Source organism: Pristiophorus japonicus, chromosome 3, assembly GCF_044704955.1.
Source record: "Pristiophorus japonicus isolate sPriJap1 chromosome 3, sPriJap1.hap1, whole genome shotgun sequence".
Lineage (NCBI taxonomy): Eukaryota > Metazoa > Chordata > Chondrichthyes > Pristiophoridae > Pristiophorus > Pristiophorus japonicus.
In genome coordinates this window covers 172,548,306-172,568,366 of record NC_091979.1, presented here as the reverse complement: position 1 = coordinate 172,568,366, position 20,061 = coordinate 172,548,306, and the positions used below count along the sequence as shown (strand labels likewise).

The 20,061-nt window shown below is 41.9% G+C and overlaps 1 protein-coding gene across 1 annotated transcript in view; it reads left to right on the top strand.

Moving 5' to 3' along the window:
• Positions 1–20,061, top strand: part of vps8 (VPS8 subunit of CORVET complex) — a 961,193-nt gene that overhangs the window by 231,454 nt on the left and 709,678 nt on the right. The window contains exons 26-27 of the mRNA XM_070876055.1: positions 5,124–5,243; positions 11,488–11,559. Of these exons, the coding sequence (XP_070732156.1) occupies positions 5,124–5,243; positions 11,488–11,559 (192 nt within the window). The remainder of the gene's footprint in view (positions 1–5,123; positions 5,244–11,487; positions 11,560–20,061) is intronic.

Below are 20,061 nucleotides of genomic sequence, written 5' to 3'. Positions count from 1 at the left end.
AGTGAGTGGGCAAACACATAGCTGATGCAGTATAACGTGGATAAATGTGAAGTTAGCCACTTTTGGTCAGAAAAATATCAGGACAAAGTATTATTTAAATGGTGATGGCTTGGGAAGTGTTGATGTACAGAGGAATCTGGGTGTCCTTGTACACCCCCAGTCATTGAAAGCAAACATGCAGGTGCAGCAAGCCAAATGGTATGGTTGCCTTCATTGCAAGAGGATTTGAGTACAGGAGCAAGGATGTCTTACTACAGTTATACAGGGCCTTGGTGAGACCGCATCTTGGAGTATTGTGTGCAGTTTTGCTCTCCTTACCTAAGAAAGGATATACTTGCTATAGAGGGAGTGCAGTGAAGGTTCACCAGACTAATTCCTGGGAAGGCAGGACTGTCGTATGAGGAGAGATTGGGCCTGTATTCACTAGAGTTTAGAAGAATGAGAGGGGATCTCATTGAAACGTATAAAATTCTGACTTGGTTGGATAGACTGGATGCGGGGCGGATGTTTCCCCTGGCTGGGAAGTCGAGAACAAGGGGTCACAGTCTCAGGATATGGGATAGGAAATTTAGGACCGAGATGAGGAAAAATTTTTTCACTCAGAGGATGGTGAACATGTGGAATAGATAGATTTCTAGAAACAAAAGGCTTCAAGGGCTATAGGGGAAAAGTAGGAATGTGGTGTTGAGATGGAGGATCAGCCATGATCATATTTGAATCCTGGTGCAGACTCGAAGGGCCAAATGGCCTACTACTCCTATTTTCTATGTTTTTATGGGCTCAATTTTGGCTAGGAATTGCTCTTTTTTTGGAGTAACTTGGTTTTTCTGGCGTAACTTAAAAATCCTTATTTTGCACATTCAATTTGCATCAGTGTAAGTGAGTTAGTTACGTTTTTTTTAGTTTAGTTTTTTTTTCTCAAAAGGGGACGTTACCAGCCACCTACGCCAGTTCTGCTCATTTAGGCAACTTTGGTCAGCTAATAGTTACTCCAAATCTACTTAGGCCAGCGTATGTGGCAACTTCAGAAAACCCTTGCGGAGAGTTAAGAAATCAGCGCAGGTAGGTACATTGGAAACCATTCAGCCTGGGATAAGGGCAGGAAGGGAAGCGGAGAGGACCTGCACCGAAAGCACCAAGACTTACAAAGCAATAAACCTTGGAAACAAAAAGTAATAAGCATTCAATAACAAATTAAAAAATTGAAGTAAGTCCTACCTTCATAAAACTCGGCCCGGGAAGGCAGCGGGCCGGCCGGTGTGGGAGGCCACTCGACCTGGGCTTGGGGCGGGCAGGAGAACTGAGAAATAATCCAGGCAGGAGCATTATCAGTTCTCCTGCCCGCCTGCCCCTAGCCCTGGCTGAATGGCCCCCCCGGTGCGATTTCTAAGATTAAAGTGATTAAAGCTTCAAATCAACTACCCCTCCTCACAACAACATTTGGCCAGCATCGGGTCCCACACAACAGCTGCAGCAAGACACTGAGAAGCTGGGGGCAAGAAGCTACTGCGCATGCGCGGACACTCCACTGCGCATGTGCAGACATCCCGGCATTGTTTTCGGCGCAGGATGCTGGCTCTACCTCGACTCGACTGGCCACGCGGCGCGACCACAGGGAGGAGGCCGGACAGCGGCCAAAGTGGGAAGGAAATTTTTCGCCGCACTTCTGAACGGAGAAAAGTGGTGTATCTCCGGTAAGTGTGCCGAAAAACGGGCTGGGCCAAAATTGAGCCCTATGTTTCTATGCTGGAGAACCTCCTTGCTCTTTTGTGTCCTCCAATGTGCTCCTCTCCCAGCTCACTGATCTTGCCCGCGTCAGTCTCCACAGCGTGCTGTGGCGCCTCCTCCACTCCATTATAGGCACCAAATTCGGGAAAAATTGTTTTTAGGATTTTCTCCATTCTAAAATCTCTTAAACCTGCTGTTTCTCACACCCCACTTAACCATATTTTTTACCCTCCGCCAAGATTTCTGTGAAAACTGGTTTCCAAGAACCCTCCCCAATGATTCATGTTGTGTGTAGTAACAATAGTTTGGCTCAAAAAACCTATGCTTTTTATTTTAATATTCAACGTTTTACAGAAGCCTAACTTGTTTAACTGGTTTGTATTTTCAAAATCCACTGCAATATGACTCTGAGAAAAAACCCTGTACCTGCTTCTCCTCCTCCTATATTTTGCAGTCCTTTATTTTACATGCTTTATTTAATGTTACAGGTTAACGGATGAAATCAGCTAGCTGACAAAATAACACCTATTATCTGGCTGCTTCAGGAGCTAGATTCCGCTGCTGCACAATAATTGTGGCACTTCAGCCTGTTTTGGGATTGGACTGGTTTTGCAGGCAGTATAAGTAATCTCTTTCCTGGGTGCTTTAACATGCGATCAGTTAGTTACAAGAAATGCTGGAAAAGAAATGTTGGAACTTCTGTCGGCAAACAAACAATTAAATTCTAATTTCAGGTTATAGAGCACAAAAATGGTCACACTAGTAAATAATGGCCTATGAATGTGACGGCTGTTTGGCAACACACCATAGCAGCTGCACATCTTTTACCCTAAGCTATTTGGAACTATGCCATTTTACTCACTATTTCTGAAACTAATCCACAGTTTGATGTACTCAGCAGGAAAATAAGCTGTCTCAAAGTTGGTTTCTCAATATTCTCACAACATTTGAACATGCAATGTCTTCTCTAGCCAATGATTCATGATGCAGTACATTCTTGATCTCTACTATTTAATTTGATGAGGGAGTGTAATGAGAGGAAGTGAGGGGCTTGTTTCAAATCCCTCCATTGCCTCACCCCGCCCTATCTCTCTAATCTCCTCCAACCCTACAATCAATCTTCTGTGATATCTGTGCTCCTCCAATTCTGGCCTCTTGAGCATTTAATCGCTCCAGCTTTGGTGGCCGTATTTTCAGCTGCCAAGGCCCTAAGCTCTGGAATTCCCTCCCTAAACCTCTCTGCCCCTCTACCACTCTTTCCTCCTTTAAGACGCTCCTTAAAACCTATCTCATTGACCAAGCTGCCCTAATATCTCCTTATGTGGATTGGTGCCAAATGTTGCTTTATAATGCTCTTGTAAAGCACCTTGGGTAGTTTTATCACAATGTAAATAGATGTTTATCCTGTTGTTGATATTGATGATAATGATGATAATATGCTGAAGTGTTCATTGGGAAGTGCATTCCATCCAATGCTCTATATGCCCAATGTCCTAAAAGCAGCCAAGAATGATAACACCTATCAGCATCTATTAAATTCCTTCTTGTTACTTTGTTTTATGTTTACTTTAGAACTGTTTGTTAGTGACAGAAATGTGCAGAAGTTTGTCTTGCAAAATTGTGAAGTTCTGGAATAACAACAGAAGATGCTCAAAGCACTCAGCAGATCAGGTAGCATCTATGGAGAGAGGAAGGTGGGGTTTGTGTTTCAGGTCATGACCCTTCATTAGAAGATGTTTCATTGGACTAGTTCCAGCATTTTCTGTTTTTATTTCGGATTTGCTACATCCGCAGTATTTTGATTTTTGTGGATCGGTGCCAAATGTTGCTTTATAATGCTCTTGTGAAGCGCCTTGGTATAATGCAAACAGAAGTGCAAGAAAGGCCCATTGATGCTCAAACATCTAGATGATGCAACCTGATGCACAACCCTCCTAAACTGTTGGTAATACTAACTCTGAGACAGGCAAAATCCTGTGGCTAATTTCAGGGAAGATTCTGTAACACAATCAAACAAGTTCCAGAAGACCATGGAAGCCGACACAGCATCACTGTGTCATCACTAGGTGAACTTTTCTAATCCACACACTGATGATTGGTCGCAATGTACTTATCATTCAGAAGCCGATCAAGTCCTTTATGGAGGGCTGCAGCATATCCTTCCTTAATATACTTACAGGTAGCCTGTTGCAGAAGGAAGCAACTGTCATTAATGAGGATAGTAGATTATGGGTAGATGTCAGTGGACAGAACAAAGATGTTACAGGAGAAGTTCTACACAAAATGTCTGCTCCTCCATTCCATCTCACTGATATTTGTAAACCAAGAATATTGAACAAAACAACAACATGCCTCTCTTGATCACAGTTAGGATCATCGAGCAATGCAGAACAGTGTAACTCCCTTTATCATGGAATCATAGAAATTTACAGCACAGAAGGAGGTCATTTGGCCCATCGTGTCTTTGCCAGCTGAAAAAGAGCTATCCAGCTCTTTATCTGTAGCCATGTAGGTTACGGCACTTCAAGTGCATAACCAAGTACTTTTTAAATGTGATGAGTGTTTCTGTCTCTACCATCCCTTCAGGCAGTGAGTTCGAGAGCCCCACCATCCTCTGGGTTAAAAAAAGTTCACCTCAACTCCCCTGTAATCCTTTCTACTAATTACTTTAAATCTATGTCCCCTGGTTATTGAGCTCTCTGCTAAGGGAAATGGGTCACAATAACATAAGAAGTAGGAGCAGGAGTAGGTCTTTGGTCCCTCGAGCCTGCTCCACCATTCAATAAGATCATGGCTGATCTTCTACCTCAACTCCACTTTCCTGCACTATCCCCATATCCCTTGATTCCCTTAATAATCAAAAATCTGTCGACCTCTGTCTTGAATATACTCAGTCCTTGCTATTCACTTTATCCAGGCCCCTCATAATCTTATACACCTCAATTAAGTCTCCCCTCAGCCTCCTCTGCTCCAAAGAAAACAACCCCAGCCTATCCAATCTTTCCTCGTAGCTAAAATGATCCAGTCCTGGCAACTTCCTCGTAAGTCTCCTTTGTACCCTCTCTTGTGCAATCACATCTTTCCTGTAATGTGTCTGTTTGATTTTTTTTAATGGTTTTTGAAGCTGTGCTTGGCAATGTTGTGCAGGATTTGCTATCTATTCAATGCTTAAGTCAAAGCAATTATACAGCAGCCATTAGTTTAGGTTTTATGCACAACAGCTCATTACAAATGCCCAATTGGCATTTTTGAATGGATATCTTGTATTCTGAAAGCTTTATTGAGAATAAAAAGCCTTTTTATGTAGCATCAGTGTGAAAGTGCACCTGAATGATGATGCTAATTCACATCTCTTTGATATGTGTGTTTTCTTTTGTGTTTTGGGGTGGATTCAGGTCTTTGAATTTCTGATCCGGTTACACTCCACTGAAGTAGCCTCTGAAGAAGCGTTGTATCCTCAGATCAGAACTCTGCTTCACTTCGATACTCGAGAGTTCCTTAATGTATTGGCACTGGTAAGATATTTTTACTTTCATCAGTTTCAGTCATAGTTTCATTAAAAGAGTGTCCAAATTTTGTGCATAGTTTTACTGGTCACTAGGCATATAAGTGTGAGGAAATTAAATGAGGTGTCCTTACTTAAATTGAGCTGCTGATTTGTAGAGTTTGATAATGGATGAATAGGTATGAAGAAAGGGAGCTGTTCACACCAATTGTTTTCCACAACTTTGTTGCCTTTGATTCTGGATAGCTTATGTTGCCATGGGTGCTAGCAGTTCTACATTAGTTGGCAAAAGTGACCATTCTTAATTTGTAAGTCTAGGCAATGAGTGTAAGAAGGATATTTTATTATGGAGACCATCACAGCCAAGCCAAATCCTGCCTTCATACTGAAGGGTAGGCACTGTTTGATTTAACCTGCCCTAGCCCAGGGTAGACATTTTCCACATGGCGCTAACCCCTGCTAAATAGTGATCAGGAGGGTAGATTTAACCCTCTGTAGTTTAGGGCAGCTAAGACCAATTGTAATGCCTCAACTGTTGCCCCAGCTAACTCAGCACAAATAATGGATTCAACATTTCTTGGTTTGTATAGCTTAGTCGTTGTCATCATCATCATCATCATAGGCAGTCCCTCAGAATCGAGGAAGACTTCCACTCTTCGCATGAGTTCTTAGGTGGCTGTACAATCCAATATGAGAACCACAGTCTCTGTCACAGGTGGGAAAGACAGTGGTTGAAGGGAAGGGTAGGCGGGGAGCCTGGTTTGCCGCACGCTCCTTCTGCTGCCTGCGCTTGATTTCTGCATGCTCCTTCTTGCTAGATCCTCGGTCCGCTAGTATTTTCGGGAGGTTTTTCGTATCTTTCTGAGTGAAGACACAACCAAAGTATTTGTTCAATTGGTCTGCCATTTCCTTGTTCCCCATTATGAATTCACCTGCAAGAGACCTACATTAGTCTTCACTAATCTTTTTCTCTTCACATATCTATAGAAGCTTTTGAGAGAGTTTTTATGTTCCCTGCAAGCTTACTCTCATACTCTATTTTCCCCCTCCTAATTAAACCCTTAGTCCTCCTCTGCTGGATTCTAAATTTCACCCAGTCCTCAGGTTTGCTGCTTTTACTTGCCAATTTATATGCCTCTTCCTTGGATTTAACACTTTTCCTCATTTCCCTTGTTAGCCACGGTTGAGCCACCTTCCCATTTCTATTCTTACGCCACACAGGGATGTACAATTGTTGTAGTTCACCCATGTGATATTTAAATGTCTGCCATTGCCTATCCACTGTCAGCCCTTTAAGTATCATTCTCCAGTCTATCCTAGCCAATTCACATCTCATACCGTCGAAGTTTCCTTTCTTTAAGTTCAAGGCCCTCGTCTCTGAATTCATTATGTCACTCTCCATCTTAATGAAGAATTCTACCATATTATGGTCACTCTTCCCCAAGGGGCCCCGCACAACCAGATTGCTAATTAATCCCCTCTCGTTACACAAGACCCAGTCTAGGATGGCCTGCTCTCTAGTTGGTTCCTCGACATATTGGTCTAGAAAACCATCCCTTATACACTCCAGGACATCCTCCTCCACCGTATTGCTACCAGTTTGGTTAGTCCAATCAATATGTAGATTAAAGTCACCCATAACTGCTGTACCTTTATTGCACGCATCCCTAATTTCCTGTTTGATTCCATCCCCAACCTCACTACGACTGTTTGGTGGCCTGTACATGACTCCCACTAACGTTTTCTGCCTTTTTGTGTTTCGCAGCTCTACCCATATAGGTTCCACATCATCCACGCTAATGTCCTTCCTTACTCTAGGTTTTAAGTAGTGTCTTAAAGGGGTAGAGAGGCGGCGGGGTGTAGGGAGGGAATTCCAGAGCTTAGGGCCTCAGCAGCTGAAGGCATGGCCAGCAGTGGTGGAGTGAATAAACTTGGGGATGTTCAGGAGGCCAGAATTGGTGGGGTGCAGAGATCTCGGAGGGTTGTGGGGCTGGAGGAGATTACAGAGATAGGAAGGGGTGAGATATTTACGAAAGAATATACTTGCTTTGGAGGCAGTTCAGAGAAGGTTCACTCGGTTGATTCAGGAGATGAGGAGGTTGACTTATGAGGAAAGGTTGAGTAGGTTGGGCCTCTACTCATTGGAATTCAGAAGAATGAGAGGTGATCTTATCGAAACGTATAAGATTATGAGGGGGTTTGACAAGGTGGATGCAGAGAGGATATTTACACTGATGGGGGAGACTAGAACTAGAGGACATAATCTTAGAATAAGGGGCCGTCCATTTAAAACAGAGATGAGGAGAAATTTCTTCTCTCAGGGTTGTAAATCTGTGAAATTCACTGCCTCAGAGAGCTGTGGAAGCTGGGACATTGAAAAAATTTAAGACAGAAATGGACAGTTTCTGAAACGAGGGGATAAAGGTTAAGGGGAGTGGGCGGGGAAGTGGACCTGAGTCCATGATCGGATCAGCCATGATATTAAATAGCGGAGCAGGCTCAAGGGGCCATATGGTCTACTCCTGTTCCTATTTCTTATGTCCTTATGTTTTTATGAGACCATGGAGGGATTTGAATGCAAGGCTGAGTATTTTAAAATCAAAGCGTTGCCAGAATAAAACATTTATGTTCATTTTTTGTTTTTAAATCATTGAAGTTCAAAATTGAGCATAGGCAGCAGTGGGAAAGAGTATCGACAGTATTGTGCAGATTAAATTAAGCAGATTCTAATTTCCTGTGCATGAAATCTAAATTTGGATATTTTAATGTATGTTTGCTGGTAGGATAGGATTATTTGGCTGTTGATGTAAAGTAGCTGTACTGAGTCTCATTCATTCTCCTTGCAGTATTTTAAGTTTTTTTTTAAAGAGTTTAACAATAATTTCTATGTCTCAATTTTATGGTAATTTGCCATTTATGTTTCCAAATTGATTGAATATAGAAATCCTTTCCCTTAACAGTTACAAAGTAAATAATTTTCATGCTAAGGCTGAAACATGAAGAGATATACATAGCCCTTGATTTGAACAGAAACTGGAGATTAGTTTTACTTTAACTGCAGTTCCGTGCTCCCATTCGCTAAATGCCAAACATCTTGCTAATTGTACCACTGTAATTATGCCTGAGTACATATTGTTGTGCAGTGATGCTAGTATGACAGAATGCTAATTCAGAAAAATGGTAGAGTGAATTAAAATGTTACAAGGAAGCTAAAATGGTTTATAATAATTTCACGCTCCACTGCTTTAGTAAACGTGCATACTTGAAATACAGCTGTGTGCTTATTAGCATACAAAAGTGATGATTGCTTCCCAATAATTAAATAATAAATTGTACCATAACTATCAATCAACTTGTAAACATTGTCAAGCATCTAAACCATATAATGCATTGATGCTTGCATTGAACAGAGCATGAAATTGATGGCTGTGAGGTGCTTTGGGATGTGGTTTAGGATGTGATAAAGTGTTTGTTGCAAATTTCAGGTCTGTCTTAGATATTTGCTTGAATTCAGTGATGCAGGTCTCTCCTGTAAGCGCTCTGCATATCTTGCATTTAGGAGCAAATCCATATTCTCCAATATCTAACTTTGAATGGATAACCCACAGGTGTAACTATTTCGGCTCCTTTATAATAAACAGAGATTGATAGATTTTTGGATATTAAGGGAATCAAGGGATATGAGGATCGTGCAGGAAAGTGGAGTTGAGGTAGCACATCAGCCATGATATTGAATGGCAGAGCAGGCTCGAGGGGCCGAATGGCCTGATCCTGCTCCTAATTCTTAAGTTCTTATGTTAACCGGACACTGGGAGTTATTTTAACTTTTGGTAATAGTGTATAATGGCCGATGTCAGATCAGCCTCCCCTTATTCACCTCTCCTGATCTTTTTTTTCCATTGACTTCAGTTTTTTTTGCCATGTTCTTATGTGCTTCTGAAATCTTTCCAAAGATGGCCAGAAAAACACGTTAGTGAGATGAGGCCAGGTATGAATCATTAAGCTGCTTTAGTTTACAGACAGCCGAGAACTTGACCAAGATTGTGATGATTTTTTCTCTTCCAGTGCGCTTTCCCCTGAATGATGCCACAAAATTAACTGGATACGAAGAGCAAGGCTGAATTTATTCACCTTGTTATAAACAGTAGTTTAAATCTAATATTTTAAGTGTATATTTTTAAATGTTAAGAAACACTTCTCCAAACCTGCAAAGTATGAGACTGATAAATTTAATAAAATGTGATTTGTTGACATTCATACTGATTTGCATTTTACAGTCATGTTACAGGCTCATTGGGGCAGAGTCTCCACTTATTTCCTCCAGTTTTGTGCCCAGATTCCAACACAATCAGCCGATCCAGTGCAGAAAGTCGGGAATTTTAATCGTAAATGAGTTATGCGCAGACAACTTAAGTTTGTGTTTTCCGTGATCATTTATGCTGGTGCAAGACTCACCGGCATCAGGTCTGGATCAGGCCCCACCCACAGCTGAAATTGCAAGGTTCTGCTGGTTCAGGAAGGCTCTTGAAATTGTGATCATTTTCTTAGACACACAGGCACGAATAGGCATGTTTTGAAAGTTCTTTCATATCAAAAATTATTTCGAACTGACTAGAGTACACAAATGAAACTATTAAATGGTTCAGCATATTTTTTTTAACTCCTTTTAAATCAAGTTACTCACAGGTGAAGGACTGGACTCTTTTATTAAGAATACTTATTTTTGGTGATGAATGCATTTTCAGCTATATGACCAAAACTGCACCTGGTTATCGCTCAAATCTTTTTAATGGAAAGAAAAAAAGGAATAATTACATTCTATTACGCTGCCAATTGCGCTGGTTCATGAAAGATTTTATGTTTGTGATTATGTAAATGTTTTACCGGAAACCTGAACTGTAACCTAACCAGTGCAATTTTAAATGTATTTTGGGAGCAATTTCCCGATTGCGCCCAAAGCAGAAGAAGCAAAGAAGTGGACTGTATTGGATTAAATACTAACAGCCGGCAAAAAAATCCATTAAGAAACAGAATATTTAAATTTAAACAATCAGAATTGTATAGTCATTGCAGATTGCTTTCCCATCACAAGCAATTGCATGTTACACATTTAAAACTTAGCTCAAATATGCATTCAGATTGTTGAAAAAAGAGCTACCATTTGGTCCCATGGTGTAATACCCTATGTATGGTATTCTAGTGCAGATAAACTGCCTTACAATTTTTAGGGCCTGAAATTCCAATAGAGGTCTTCCCGTGGGAAAACTAAAGAAAAAAAGTAAAAAACTGCGCACTTACCTGTTGTTGCTGCGCCCGCTCGAACTTCCGAGCCTGAGGCCTTCACTCCTACTCATCGGAGCGCGTGCACGTCAGGACGTGCGCAGGGCTGGAGCTACAGTCACATGGCTCTGGGCAGCCAATCAAGGTACCATATTTTCTCATTCATAATAATGGGAACTCCGTAAGTTGGAGTTCCCATTATTATGAATGAGAACCCCCCCTGTCCCCCAACACATACAAAATCAATAAAAAATAGAAAAATACACAGCTTTTTTTAAAGATGCCTTAAAATAAACTTACAGTAATGAGGAGGGTTTTTAACAAAGTATGTTTTCATATGTTTTTTTTAATTTTAATGTTTTTATGTATTTTTAAACACTCACGCCTGTAAAAGTAGGCTATACGCCTGCTTTTTTAGGCGCAAGATTTTAAAGGACATTTGCAGGGCAAGATATTCGTAAATATCGGTAATCTTGCCCTGCAAGTGTCCTCGCTCCCGATATGCGTGAGATCTGTCAAGCCAGAAACTTGATAGATCAGAAAAGCCGGTTTTCAGCGCATGCGCTGAAACCCGGCTTTTCCGATGCCTTCCCAGGTCCGTAGGAACTTCGTACGGACCCGGGACATCAGAATTTCAGGGCCAATATCTATTTCTGCTGTCAATTTATTTTTTCTACAAATTTGAGAGGAATAATGGTTGGGTTTCATCTAATTTGAAAGGCTGGCATAGCCCAGCTTCGCCATATTATAGTGTCGCTTCTGTCAATTATGGAGCAATGTTGATAGTTGTGGAGATATCTGTCACTCGGATCATTTTTCTCCTGGTTAAAGGAGATTAAGATGCAATGAGAAACCCTTAAAGGGGAGTAGTATAACATTCAGAATGAAGGAAAGTTTACTTTTCCTTTATTTCTTCTCCCAAAAATCTCAATAAATTCTCGTGAAATTTGAATGATGTGTCTTGTTTTAAATAGACATTTGAAGACTTTAGAAATGATAAACAAGCAGTGGAACATCAGCAGAGGATTGTGGACATCTTACTCACGGTAAGAATTCTTTGACAAAATCTCTACAACAGTTTCCTCAATGGTTTGGTCCTTAATTTACAGTTGATTAATAATCACTTCATTATAATAGTATCGTGCTGTTTCTGTCACACAAATGCATCTTTACTTTCGTTGCTGCTGTAAATGGTGGTCTTGCCTCAGAAATTGCAGCTAGATTATTTTGTTTCTAACCCAATAGTTGGGAGGATACTGAAAAAGCAGCAAAAAAAATGAAAGGTGATCTTGTACCTCATCACACCAGTTCTCCTCTGGCTACCAGTCAAATCCTTTAAGCTTTCATTTTTCCCTCTGACTACAATTTATAATATGGAAAATTAGGGTTTTAATGCAATAAAGATAAAACCTTTGTATTTCATCGGTTTTTGGGGCGCGATGCACATGCGCTGAAAACCACCTTTTCCAATCTTGTCACGATTTCTCTTGACAGATCCTCCGCATCCCCAGAAGAAGGACTTTCGTGCGGGAAAGAGTGGGCTATTTGCCCAACTCATGCCCAGAAAATGTCCTTCAAACATTTACACCTGTTTAAGAGTTTTAAAAGATATATAAAATTAAATTTAAACACTCATTTTTATATTAAAAACCCTGTCCATTAAGGTAAGTTTATTTTTAACACTTATTTAAAAAAATTCCAAAAAATATATTTTTCTAAACCATTTAATTACATTTTATTTCAATTAATTTTAAATATGTGAGGTGTTTTTATTTATTATGCTGTGTTTTGGTGTTTTAGGAGTTTTTCTCATTGATAGTAATGAGAGTCTGTACAAACGGAGCTCCCATTTTTATCAGTGAGAATACTGCATAGTGATTGGTGGTCCAGGCCCATATGACTCTAGCTTGTACATACGTATGTACCTGAAAGACATCTTCCCATGTGCTGCCCAGCTAATCTAGCCTCCGAATCTACTTTCCTCTGGGACCACCAGGTACTTTTGTAGATTTTATTTTTGGGGCGGGAGGCGTTCGTACGAAGGAAGCCTCCGACGGCAATTTTCCACCCAATATCATCATCATAGACAGTCTCTCGGAATCGAGGAAGACTTGCTTTCACTCTTAATATGAGTTCTTAGGTGGCTGAACAGTCCACTACGAGACCAACAGACTCTGTCACAGGTGGGACAGATAGTCGTTGAGGGAAGGGGTGGGTGGAACTGGTTTGCCGCACGCTCTTTCCGCTGCCTGCGCTTCATTTCTGCATGCTCCCGGCGATGAGACCCGAAGTGCTTAGCGCCCTCCCGGATGCACTTCCTCCACTTAGGGCGGTCTTTGGCCAAGGACTCCCAAGTGTCAATGGAGATGTTGCACTTTATCATGATTAACATAACATGCTTAACAATAACATGCTTAAACTTAACGCAATTATTTTTGTGTCTGAGTACCTTTATTACTGGTTTTATTTGAATGCATGGCCTTCACACAAAAGCCTGGGCTTGCACGTAATGCTTTCCTTGACAGCTTTTACTCTGAGCATGCCATTCCCTGGATAAGAATATAAGAACATAAGAAATAGGAACAGGAGTAGGCCATACGGCCCCTTGAGCCTGCTCCGCCATTCAATAAGATCATGGCTGATTTGATCATGGACTAGGGTCCACTTCCCCGCCGCTCCCCATAACCTCTTATCTCCTTATCGTTTAAGAAATTGTCTTTCTGTCTTAAATTTATTCAGTGTCCCAGTTTCCACAGCTCTCTGAGGCAGCGAATTCCACAGATTTACAACCCTCAGAAGAAATTTCTCATCTGTTTTAAATGGGCAGCCCCTTATTCTAAGATCATGCCCTCTAGTTCTAGTCTCCCCAATCAGTGGAAACATCCTCTCTGCATCCACCTTGTCAAGCCCCCTCATAATCTTATACGTTTCGATAAGATCACCTCTCATGCTTCTGAATTCCAATGAGTAGAGGCTCAACCTACTCAACCTTTCCTCATAAGTCAACCCCCTCATCTCCGGAATCAACCGAGTGAACCTTCTCTGAACATCTTCCAAAGCAAGTATATCCTTTTGTAAATATGGAAACCAAAACTGCACTCAGTATTCCAGGTGTGGCCTCACCAATACCTTGTATAGCTGTAGCAAGACTTCCCTGCTTTTATACTCCATCCCTTTTGCAATAAAGGCCAAGATACCATTGGCCTTCCTGATCACTTGCTGTATCTGCATACTTTCCTTTTGTGTTTCATGCACAAGTACCCCCAGGTCCCGCTGTACTGCGGCACTTTGCAATCTTTCTCAATTTAAATAATAATTGCTCTTTGATTTTTTTCTGCCAAAGTGCATGACCTCACACTTTCCAACATTATACTCCATCTGCCAAATTTTTTCCCACTCACTTAGCCTGTCTATGTCCTTTTGCAGATTTTTTGTGTCCTCCTCATACATTGCTTTTCCTCCCACCTTTGTATCGTCAGCAAACTTGGCTACGTTACACTCGGTCCCTTCTTCCAAGTCATTAATATAGATTGTAAATAGTTGGGGTCTCAGCACTTGATCCCTGCGGCACCCCACTAGTTACTGGTTGCCAACCAGAGAATGAACCATTTATCCCGACTCTGTTCTCTGTTAGTTAGCCAATCCTCTATCCATGCTAATATATTATCCCCAACCCCGTGAACTGTTATCTTGTGCAGTAACCTTTTATGTGGCACCTTATCAAATGCCTTCTGGAAGTCCAAATACACCACATCCACTGGTTCCCCTTTATCCACCCTGTTCGTTATATCCTCCAAGAATTCCAGCAAATTTGTCAAACATGACTTCCCCTTCATAAATCCATGCTGACTGCCTGACTAAATTTTGCTTTTCCAAATGTCCTGCTACTGCTTCTTTAATAATGGACTCCAACATTGTCCCAACCACAGAAGTTAGGCTAACTGGTCTATAGTTTCCTGTTTTTTGTCTGCCTCCTTTTTTAAATAGGGGCATTACACCTGCAGTTTTCCAATCTGCTAGGACCTCCCCAGAATTCAGGGAATTTTGGTAAATTACAACCAATGCATCCACAATCCCTGCCGCTACTTCTCTCAAGACCCTAGGATGCAAGCCATCAGCTCCAGGGGATTTATCTGCCTTTAGTGCCATTATCTTACTGAGTACCACCTCTTTAGTGATTGTGATTGTATTAATTTCCTCCCCCCCTAAAGCCCCTTGATGATCCACGGTTGGGATATTGTTAGTGTCCTCTACAGTAAAGACTGATACAAAATATTTGTTCTGAGTTTCTGCCATCTCCATGTTCCCTATTACTAATTCCCCGGTCTCGTCCTCCAAGGGACCAACATTTACTTTAGCCCCCTTTTCCTTTTTGTATACCTATTGGGTGCAGGGTGACTTGGACAGGTTAGGTGAGTGGGCAAATACAGGACAGATGCGGTATAATGTGGATAAATGTGAGGTTATCCACTTTGGTGGTAAAAACAGGAGGGCTGATTATTATCTGAATGGTGACAGATTGGTAAATGGTAAGAGGTGCAACGAGACCTCGGTGTCATGGTACATCAGTCATTGAAGGTTGGCATACAGGTGCAGCAGGCGGTGAAGAAGGCAAATGGCATGTTGGCCTTCATAGCGAGAGGATTCCAGTATAGGAGCAGGGAGGTCTTACTACAGTTGTACAGGGCCTTGGTAAAGCCGCACCTTGAATATTGTGTACAGTTTTGGTCTCCTAATCTGAGGAAGGACATTCTTGCTATTGAAGGAGTGCAGCGAAGGTTCACCAGACTGATTCCCGGGATGACAGGACTGACATATGAAGAAAGACTGGATCGACTAGACTTGTATTCAATGGAATTTAGAAGAATGAGAGGGGATCTCATAGAAACACATAAAATTCTGACGGGATTGGACAGGTTATATGCAGGAAGAATGTTCCCAGTGTTGGGGAAGTCCAGAACCAGGGGTCACAGCCCAACGATAAGAGGTAAGCCATTTAGGACCGAGATGAGGAGAAACTTCTTCACTCAGAGAGTTGTGGGCATGTGGAATTCTCTACCACAGAAAGTTGTTGGGGCCAGTTCGTTAGATCTATTCAACAGGGAATTAGATGTGGCCCTCACGGCTAAAGGGATCAAGGGGTATGGAGAGAAAGCAGGAATGGTGTACTGAAATGCATGATCAGCCATGATCATATTGAAGTGTGGTGCAGGCTCGAACGGCCGAATGGCCTACTCCTGCACCTATTTTCTATGTTTCTATAGAAACTCTTGCTATCTGTTGCAGTCAGCATGGAGAGACGGCAGAATTTCCCAGAGTACATCAGGATAATTCTCTGTAAAACTTGAAGTTTCTTTCATTAAACTGTAATAGAATGTCTGAGTTTCTTTGTTTCTCCAAATAATTTGAAAACTGGCTAGATAATGAATCTTAACAGTTTTATTTAAAGATTAGATTCACACTCAAACTAAGCCCTTAATTTTTACTTCTAAGCCTCTGTCAGAGGTTATTTTATGTTTAAAAAGTTAGTAACATGTATATAAAAGTTTTGTACTGTTATACGAGGAATGTTCATGATTCATGGACTGGATAGTTAGAGCTACCAGAAAAGATGCAAAATTAATTTAAAAATCTTCAGATATAAATAATCAAATACTTGATTTTTACTTCAGGGAAAGATATTTACTCACACAGAAAGATGCAGAAAAAGTGTCTGTCTTCACATTTTTTTCATGCTGTCAAATAATTTGAGGTTATTGTGTTGACCCAAGGAAAAGCAACTGTATTGAATTCAGGTGGTACAAAAGCTTTAGATTACAGTCACTTGTGTTTTGTTGGTTAGAAAATACTCTCATATCCATTGCCCCCAAATTCTTCTTCCTTTTTGTCTACTCACCACTCTCCCCATTACTATTTGATTCACATTAATTTTTCCCACGTCCCTTCCTATATCATAAGCCTGTCTCAACCAACATAACTTTTCACTTACCGAGTGCAATGCCACAGAAGAACTAATTCCTTAAAAAGCATTGTTTCCTCCGACTGCTTACAAGAAATGCCATGGAAGAGAAATTAGTAATAGGAACCAGAGAAGGCCATTCAACACCTCGACCCTGTTCCATCATTCACGTAGATCATGCCTGATGTAGCGTAACACTATCTACCCGCCTTGGTTCCACATCCCTTAATAAGCTTGCCTAACAAAAATCTAGCGATCTCCGTTTTGAAATTTTCTATTGACCCCCAGCCTCAACAGCATTTTGGGGGAGTGAGTTCCAGACTTCCACTACCCTTTGTGTGAAGAAGTGCTTCCTGATATCATCCCTGTACAGCCTAACTTTAATTTTAAGATTATGCCCCTTGTTCTGGACTCTCCCACCAGAGGAAATAGTTTCTCTTGATCTATCCTATCATATCTATTAATCACCTCAATTAGATCATCCCATAATCTTGTATACTCAACGGAATACAAGCCTAGTCTATGCAACCTGTCCTTATAATTTAATCATGTAAGTATCGCATCATTCTGACGAATCTGCTCCTCACCCCTTCCAAAGCCAATATGTCTTTCCTGAAGGCTGCCCAGAACTGAATGCAGTACTCCAGATGCAGCCTAACTGGAGCTTCATAATGAATTAAAAGGATGTGTTAAAACGCACTTGATGTCAATCATTCTCGTATTACACTTTTTGATATGAGAAATATAAAAAGATCACGCAATCTATAACTATTCCAATTGACTGATAATTATGCAAACTCTTATATTCTACCAGACCCGAAACTCAGCAAACCTTTATTATTTGATCTCAGTCTCCCCAAGTACTGATTACTCATCCCTGCCGTTTCACTCTTCACCAGGTTCATATTGCCCACCCTGCTTTTCTCCTCAGCTACTTACAACTGTCTCCAAGCTAATCACTACTTTTCCTCCTACAACTGCTTACTTCTCCTGTGCCTTTAAATGCTCCTGCACCCCACCACATCTTTACAAATCCTGCACCTCCTTTGAAAGTAACACATCCACTTACTTCCCATAAATAAAGCCATACGAGATCAATTAAATTATATGTACTATTAGTTGATCTCCTGTGGCATTGCACATGGCAAGTCAGATAACATAGGGCTAAAAATTCCAGTGCCCCGAAAAGTTGCCAAAATTGCGGGCCGCAGTTAACGACCACCCGAATTAATTATGCAGGCAGCACCGGTATCTTGGTGCTGCCTGCTGTTAAATATTAGCGCACTTCTAAACTTACCATGTAGGGGCTGGTTTTCGGGTGCTGCTCTCAGCAGGAGGCGCAATATAGCGTGGTCGCAGCATCCCTGGAGCAAGAACAGCATGATCTTAAAGTTAGCTTATCCATTATAGAAAGCAGTGTCAGTCCCTTAAAGGGGAACTGCCTTCTAAAATGAAAAAAATAAAGTTTGTTTAAAAATGGGCAGTTTTTAGCCCTTAGAGCTCAACTGCCTTCTGGAAAAAATCAACATTAAAAATAATTCCCAAATGGTAGCCTTCAGTTCTTAAAAGCTGAATTGCCTTCCACACAAAAAAAAATGGTAAAAGTGCTTCAGCACTAACACAAATAGCTCAACAAGCCAGGAAAGGGCCTCCCAGGGTCTCTCACGCAGCACTGCAGCTTTGTGCAGAGGGTCAACACTGCATGAGAGGTCCTCTACCCATAAGGGCCAAGAGGCGCTCCAGAAAGAACGACGTGGCACAAGATCACTGAGGCCATCACTGCCAGCAGTGTCACCCCCACCACCTGGCTCCATTGCCCAAAGAAGCTTGATGAAGTTGAGTGGTCAGGGTTGGTGAATGGATCTTCAAAAGCCGTCTTCGACTAACTGCACCACTAGCCTAGCACACCATTCGTTGCCCAACTTCCCCCCCCTCGCCCAATGCCAACACTATATCACTCAACAACCAACAATCTGTACCAAATACGAGGCACACCTCCCATTCCTAGCTTCACCTTACCTCTTGGGAAGACAGTGCTGGCCATTCTTGGCGGGGGCATGGCTGAGCCCTTGGCCTGCAGCAGGACTGAAAGGATATTATGTTATCCTCCTTCTGGCATGCACCTCTTGCTTTTCCGCCCTCCCCTCATCATATCCACCCTTGTGCCTTCCTTATTTCACACCTAAGAAATGCAGCCTGCCCAGTCAATGGTTGACCAAGAAGAGAATGAAGAAAAAAGAAGCACCATCACACGATTTGACACTCCCAGCTACCAGTTTCTCCAGGTCGACCAACAAGGCCATCTGCAGTGTCCCCTACTGAAAGTCATCAGCCTTCTACCAGCCATGTTTCAGCCACTGGAGTAGCACGTGTGACATCAGTAAGATAGGCAAAGGCACACATGATAGTCACTAAGGGAATGCACAAGGATGATTAGTTGATTTATTGATGGCATGTTGGATGGATAAAGTTGGATTGGAAAGTTTGCTTTGTGGTGGCATGTATTTCAGCATTGTGGCCAAGAGGTCAAATGTTGAAAGGGCAATTGGGGTTCTGGTCACTGGTACACAGGCAGATGATTCCATCCCGAATTTCCCAGCCAGAAAGGGGCTGTCTGGGTTGCATCCCTCCATCTACTTCCTCCTCTTGAATATTCCTCTTCCCTCTGCGAGTGGATGCTGGAAATTTGAAATAAAAGCAAAACTGCTGGAAATACTCAGGTCAGGCAGCATTTCGACCTGAGACGTGAACTCTGTTTCTCTTTCCACAGATGCTGCCTAACCTGCTGAGTATTTCCAGCATTTTTTTCTCTTTTCAGATGCCTTCCTTCACAATTCAAAGCCTTTGACGCGTCCAGCAGCACTCCCTGCACGCTTTAAAAACTTTTACCTTCTATTGCACCAAGCCACTACTTATATAAAATATTAGAAGTCCAGTCCAAAAGCTTAAATACAAACTTAGATGAAAGAACTGTATGTTCATTTAAGTAGTGCTGGCAGTGTCTTTTTTAAATTTTTTCCTGGGATGTGGGTGTCACCGGCAAGGCCAACATTTATTGCCCATCACTAATTACTCTTGAGAAAGTGGTGGTGTGCGGCCGCCTTGAACCGCTGCAGGTTGTGTGGTGAAGGTACTCCGATAGTACTGTTAGGGGGCGAGTTCTAGGATTTTGACCCAATGACAATGAAGGAACGGTGATATATTTCCAAGTCAAGGTGGTCTGTAACTTGGAGGTGATTGTGTTCCCATGCACCTGCTGCCATTTTCCATCTAGGTGGTAGAGGTCACAGGTTTGTGAGGTGCTGTTGAAGAAGCCTTGGCGAGTTGCTTGTAGATGGTACACACTGCAAACACGTGGAGCTGGTGTGGAGGGAATGAATGTTTAAGGTGGTGGATGGGGTGCCAATCAAGCGGGCTGCTTTGTCCTGGATGGTGCCGAACTTTGAGTGTTGTTGGAGCTGCAATCATACAGGCAAGTGGAGAGTATTCCATCACAGTCTTGACTTATGCCTTGTAGATGGTGGAAAGGCTTTGGGGAATCATGAGGTGATACTCGTCACCGAATGCGCAGCCTCTGACCTGCTCTTAT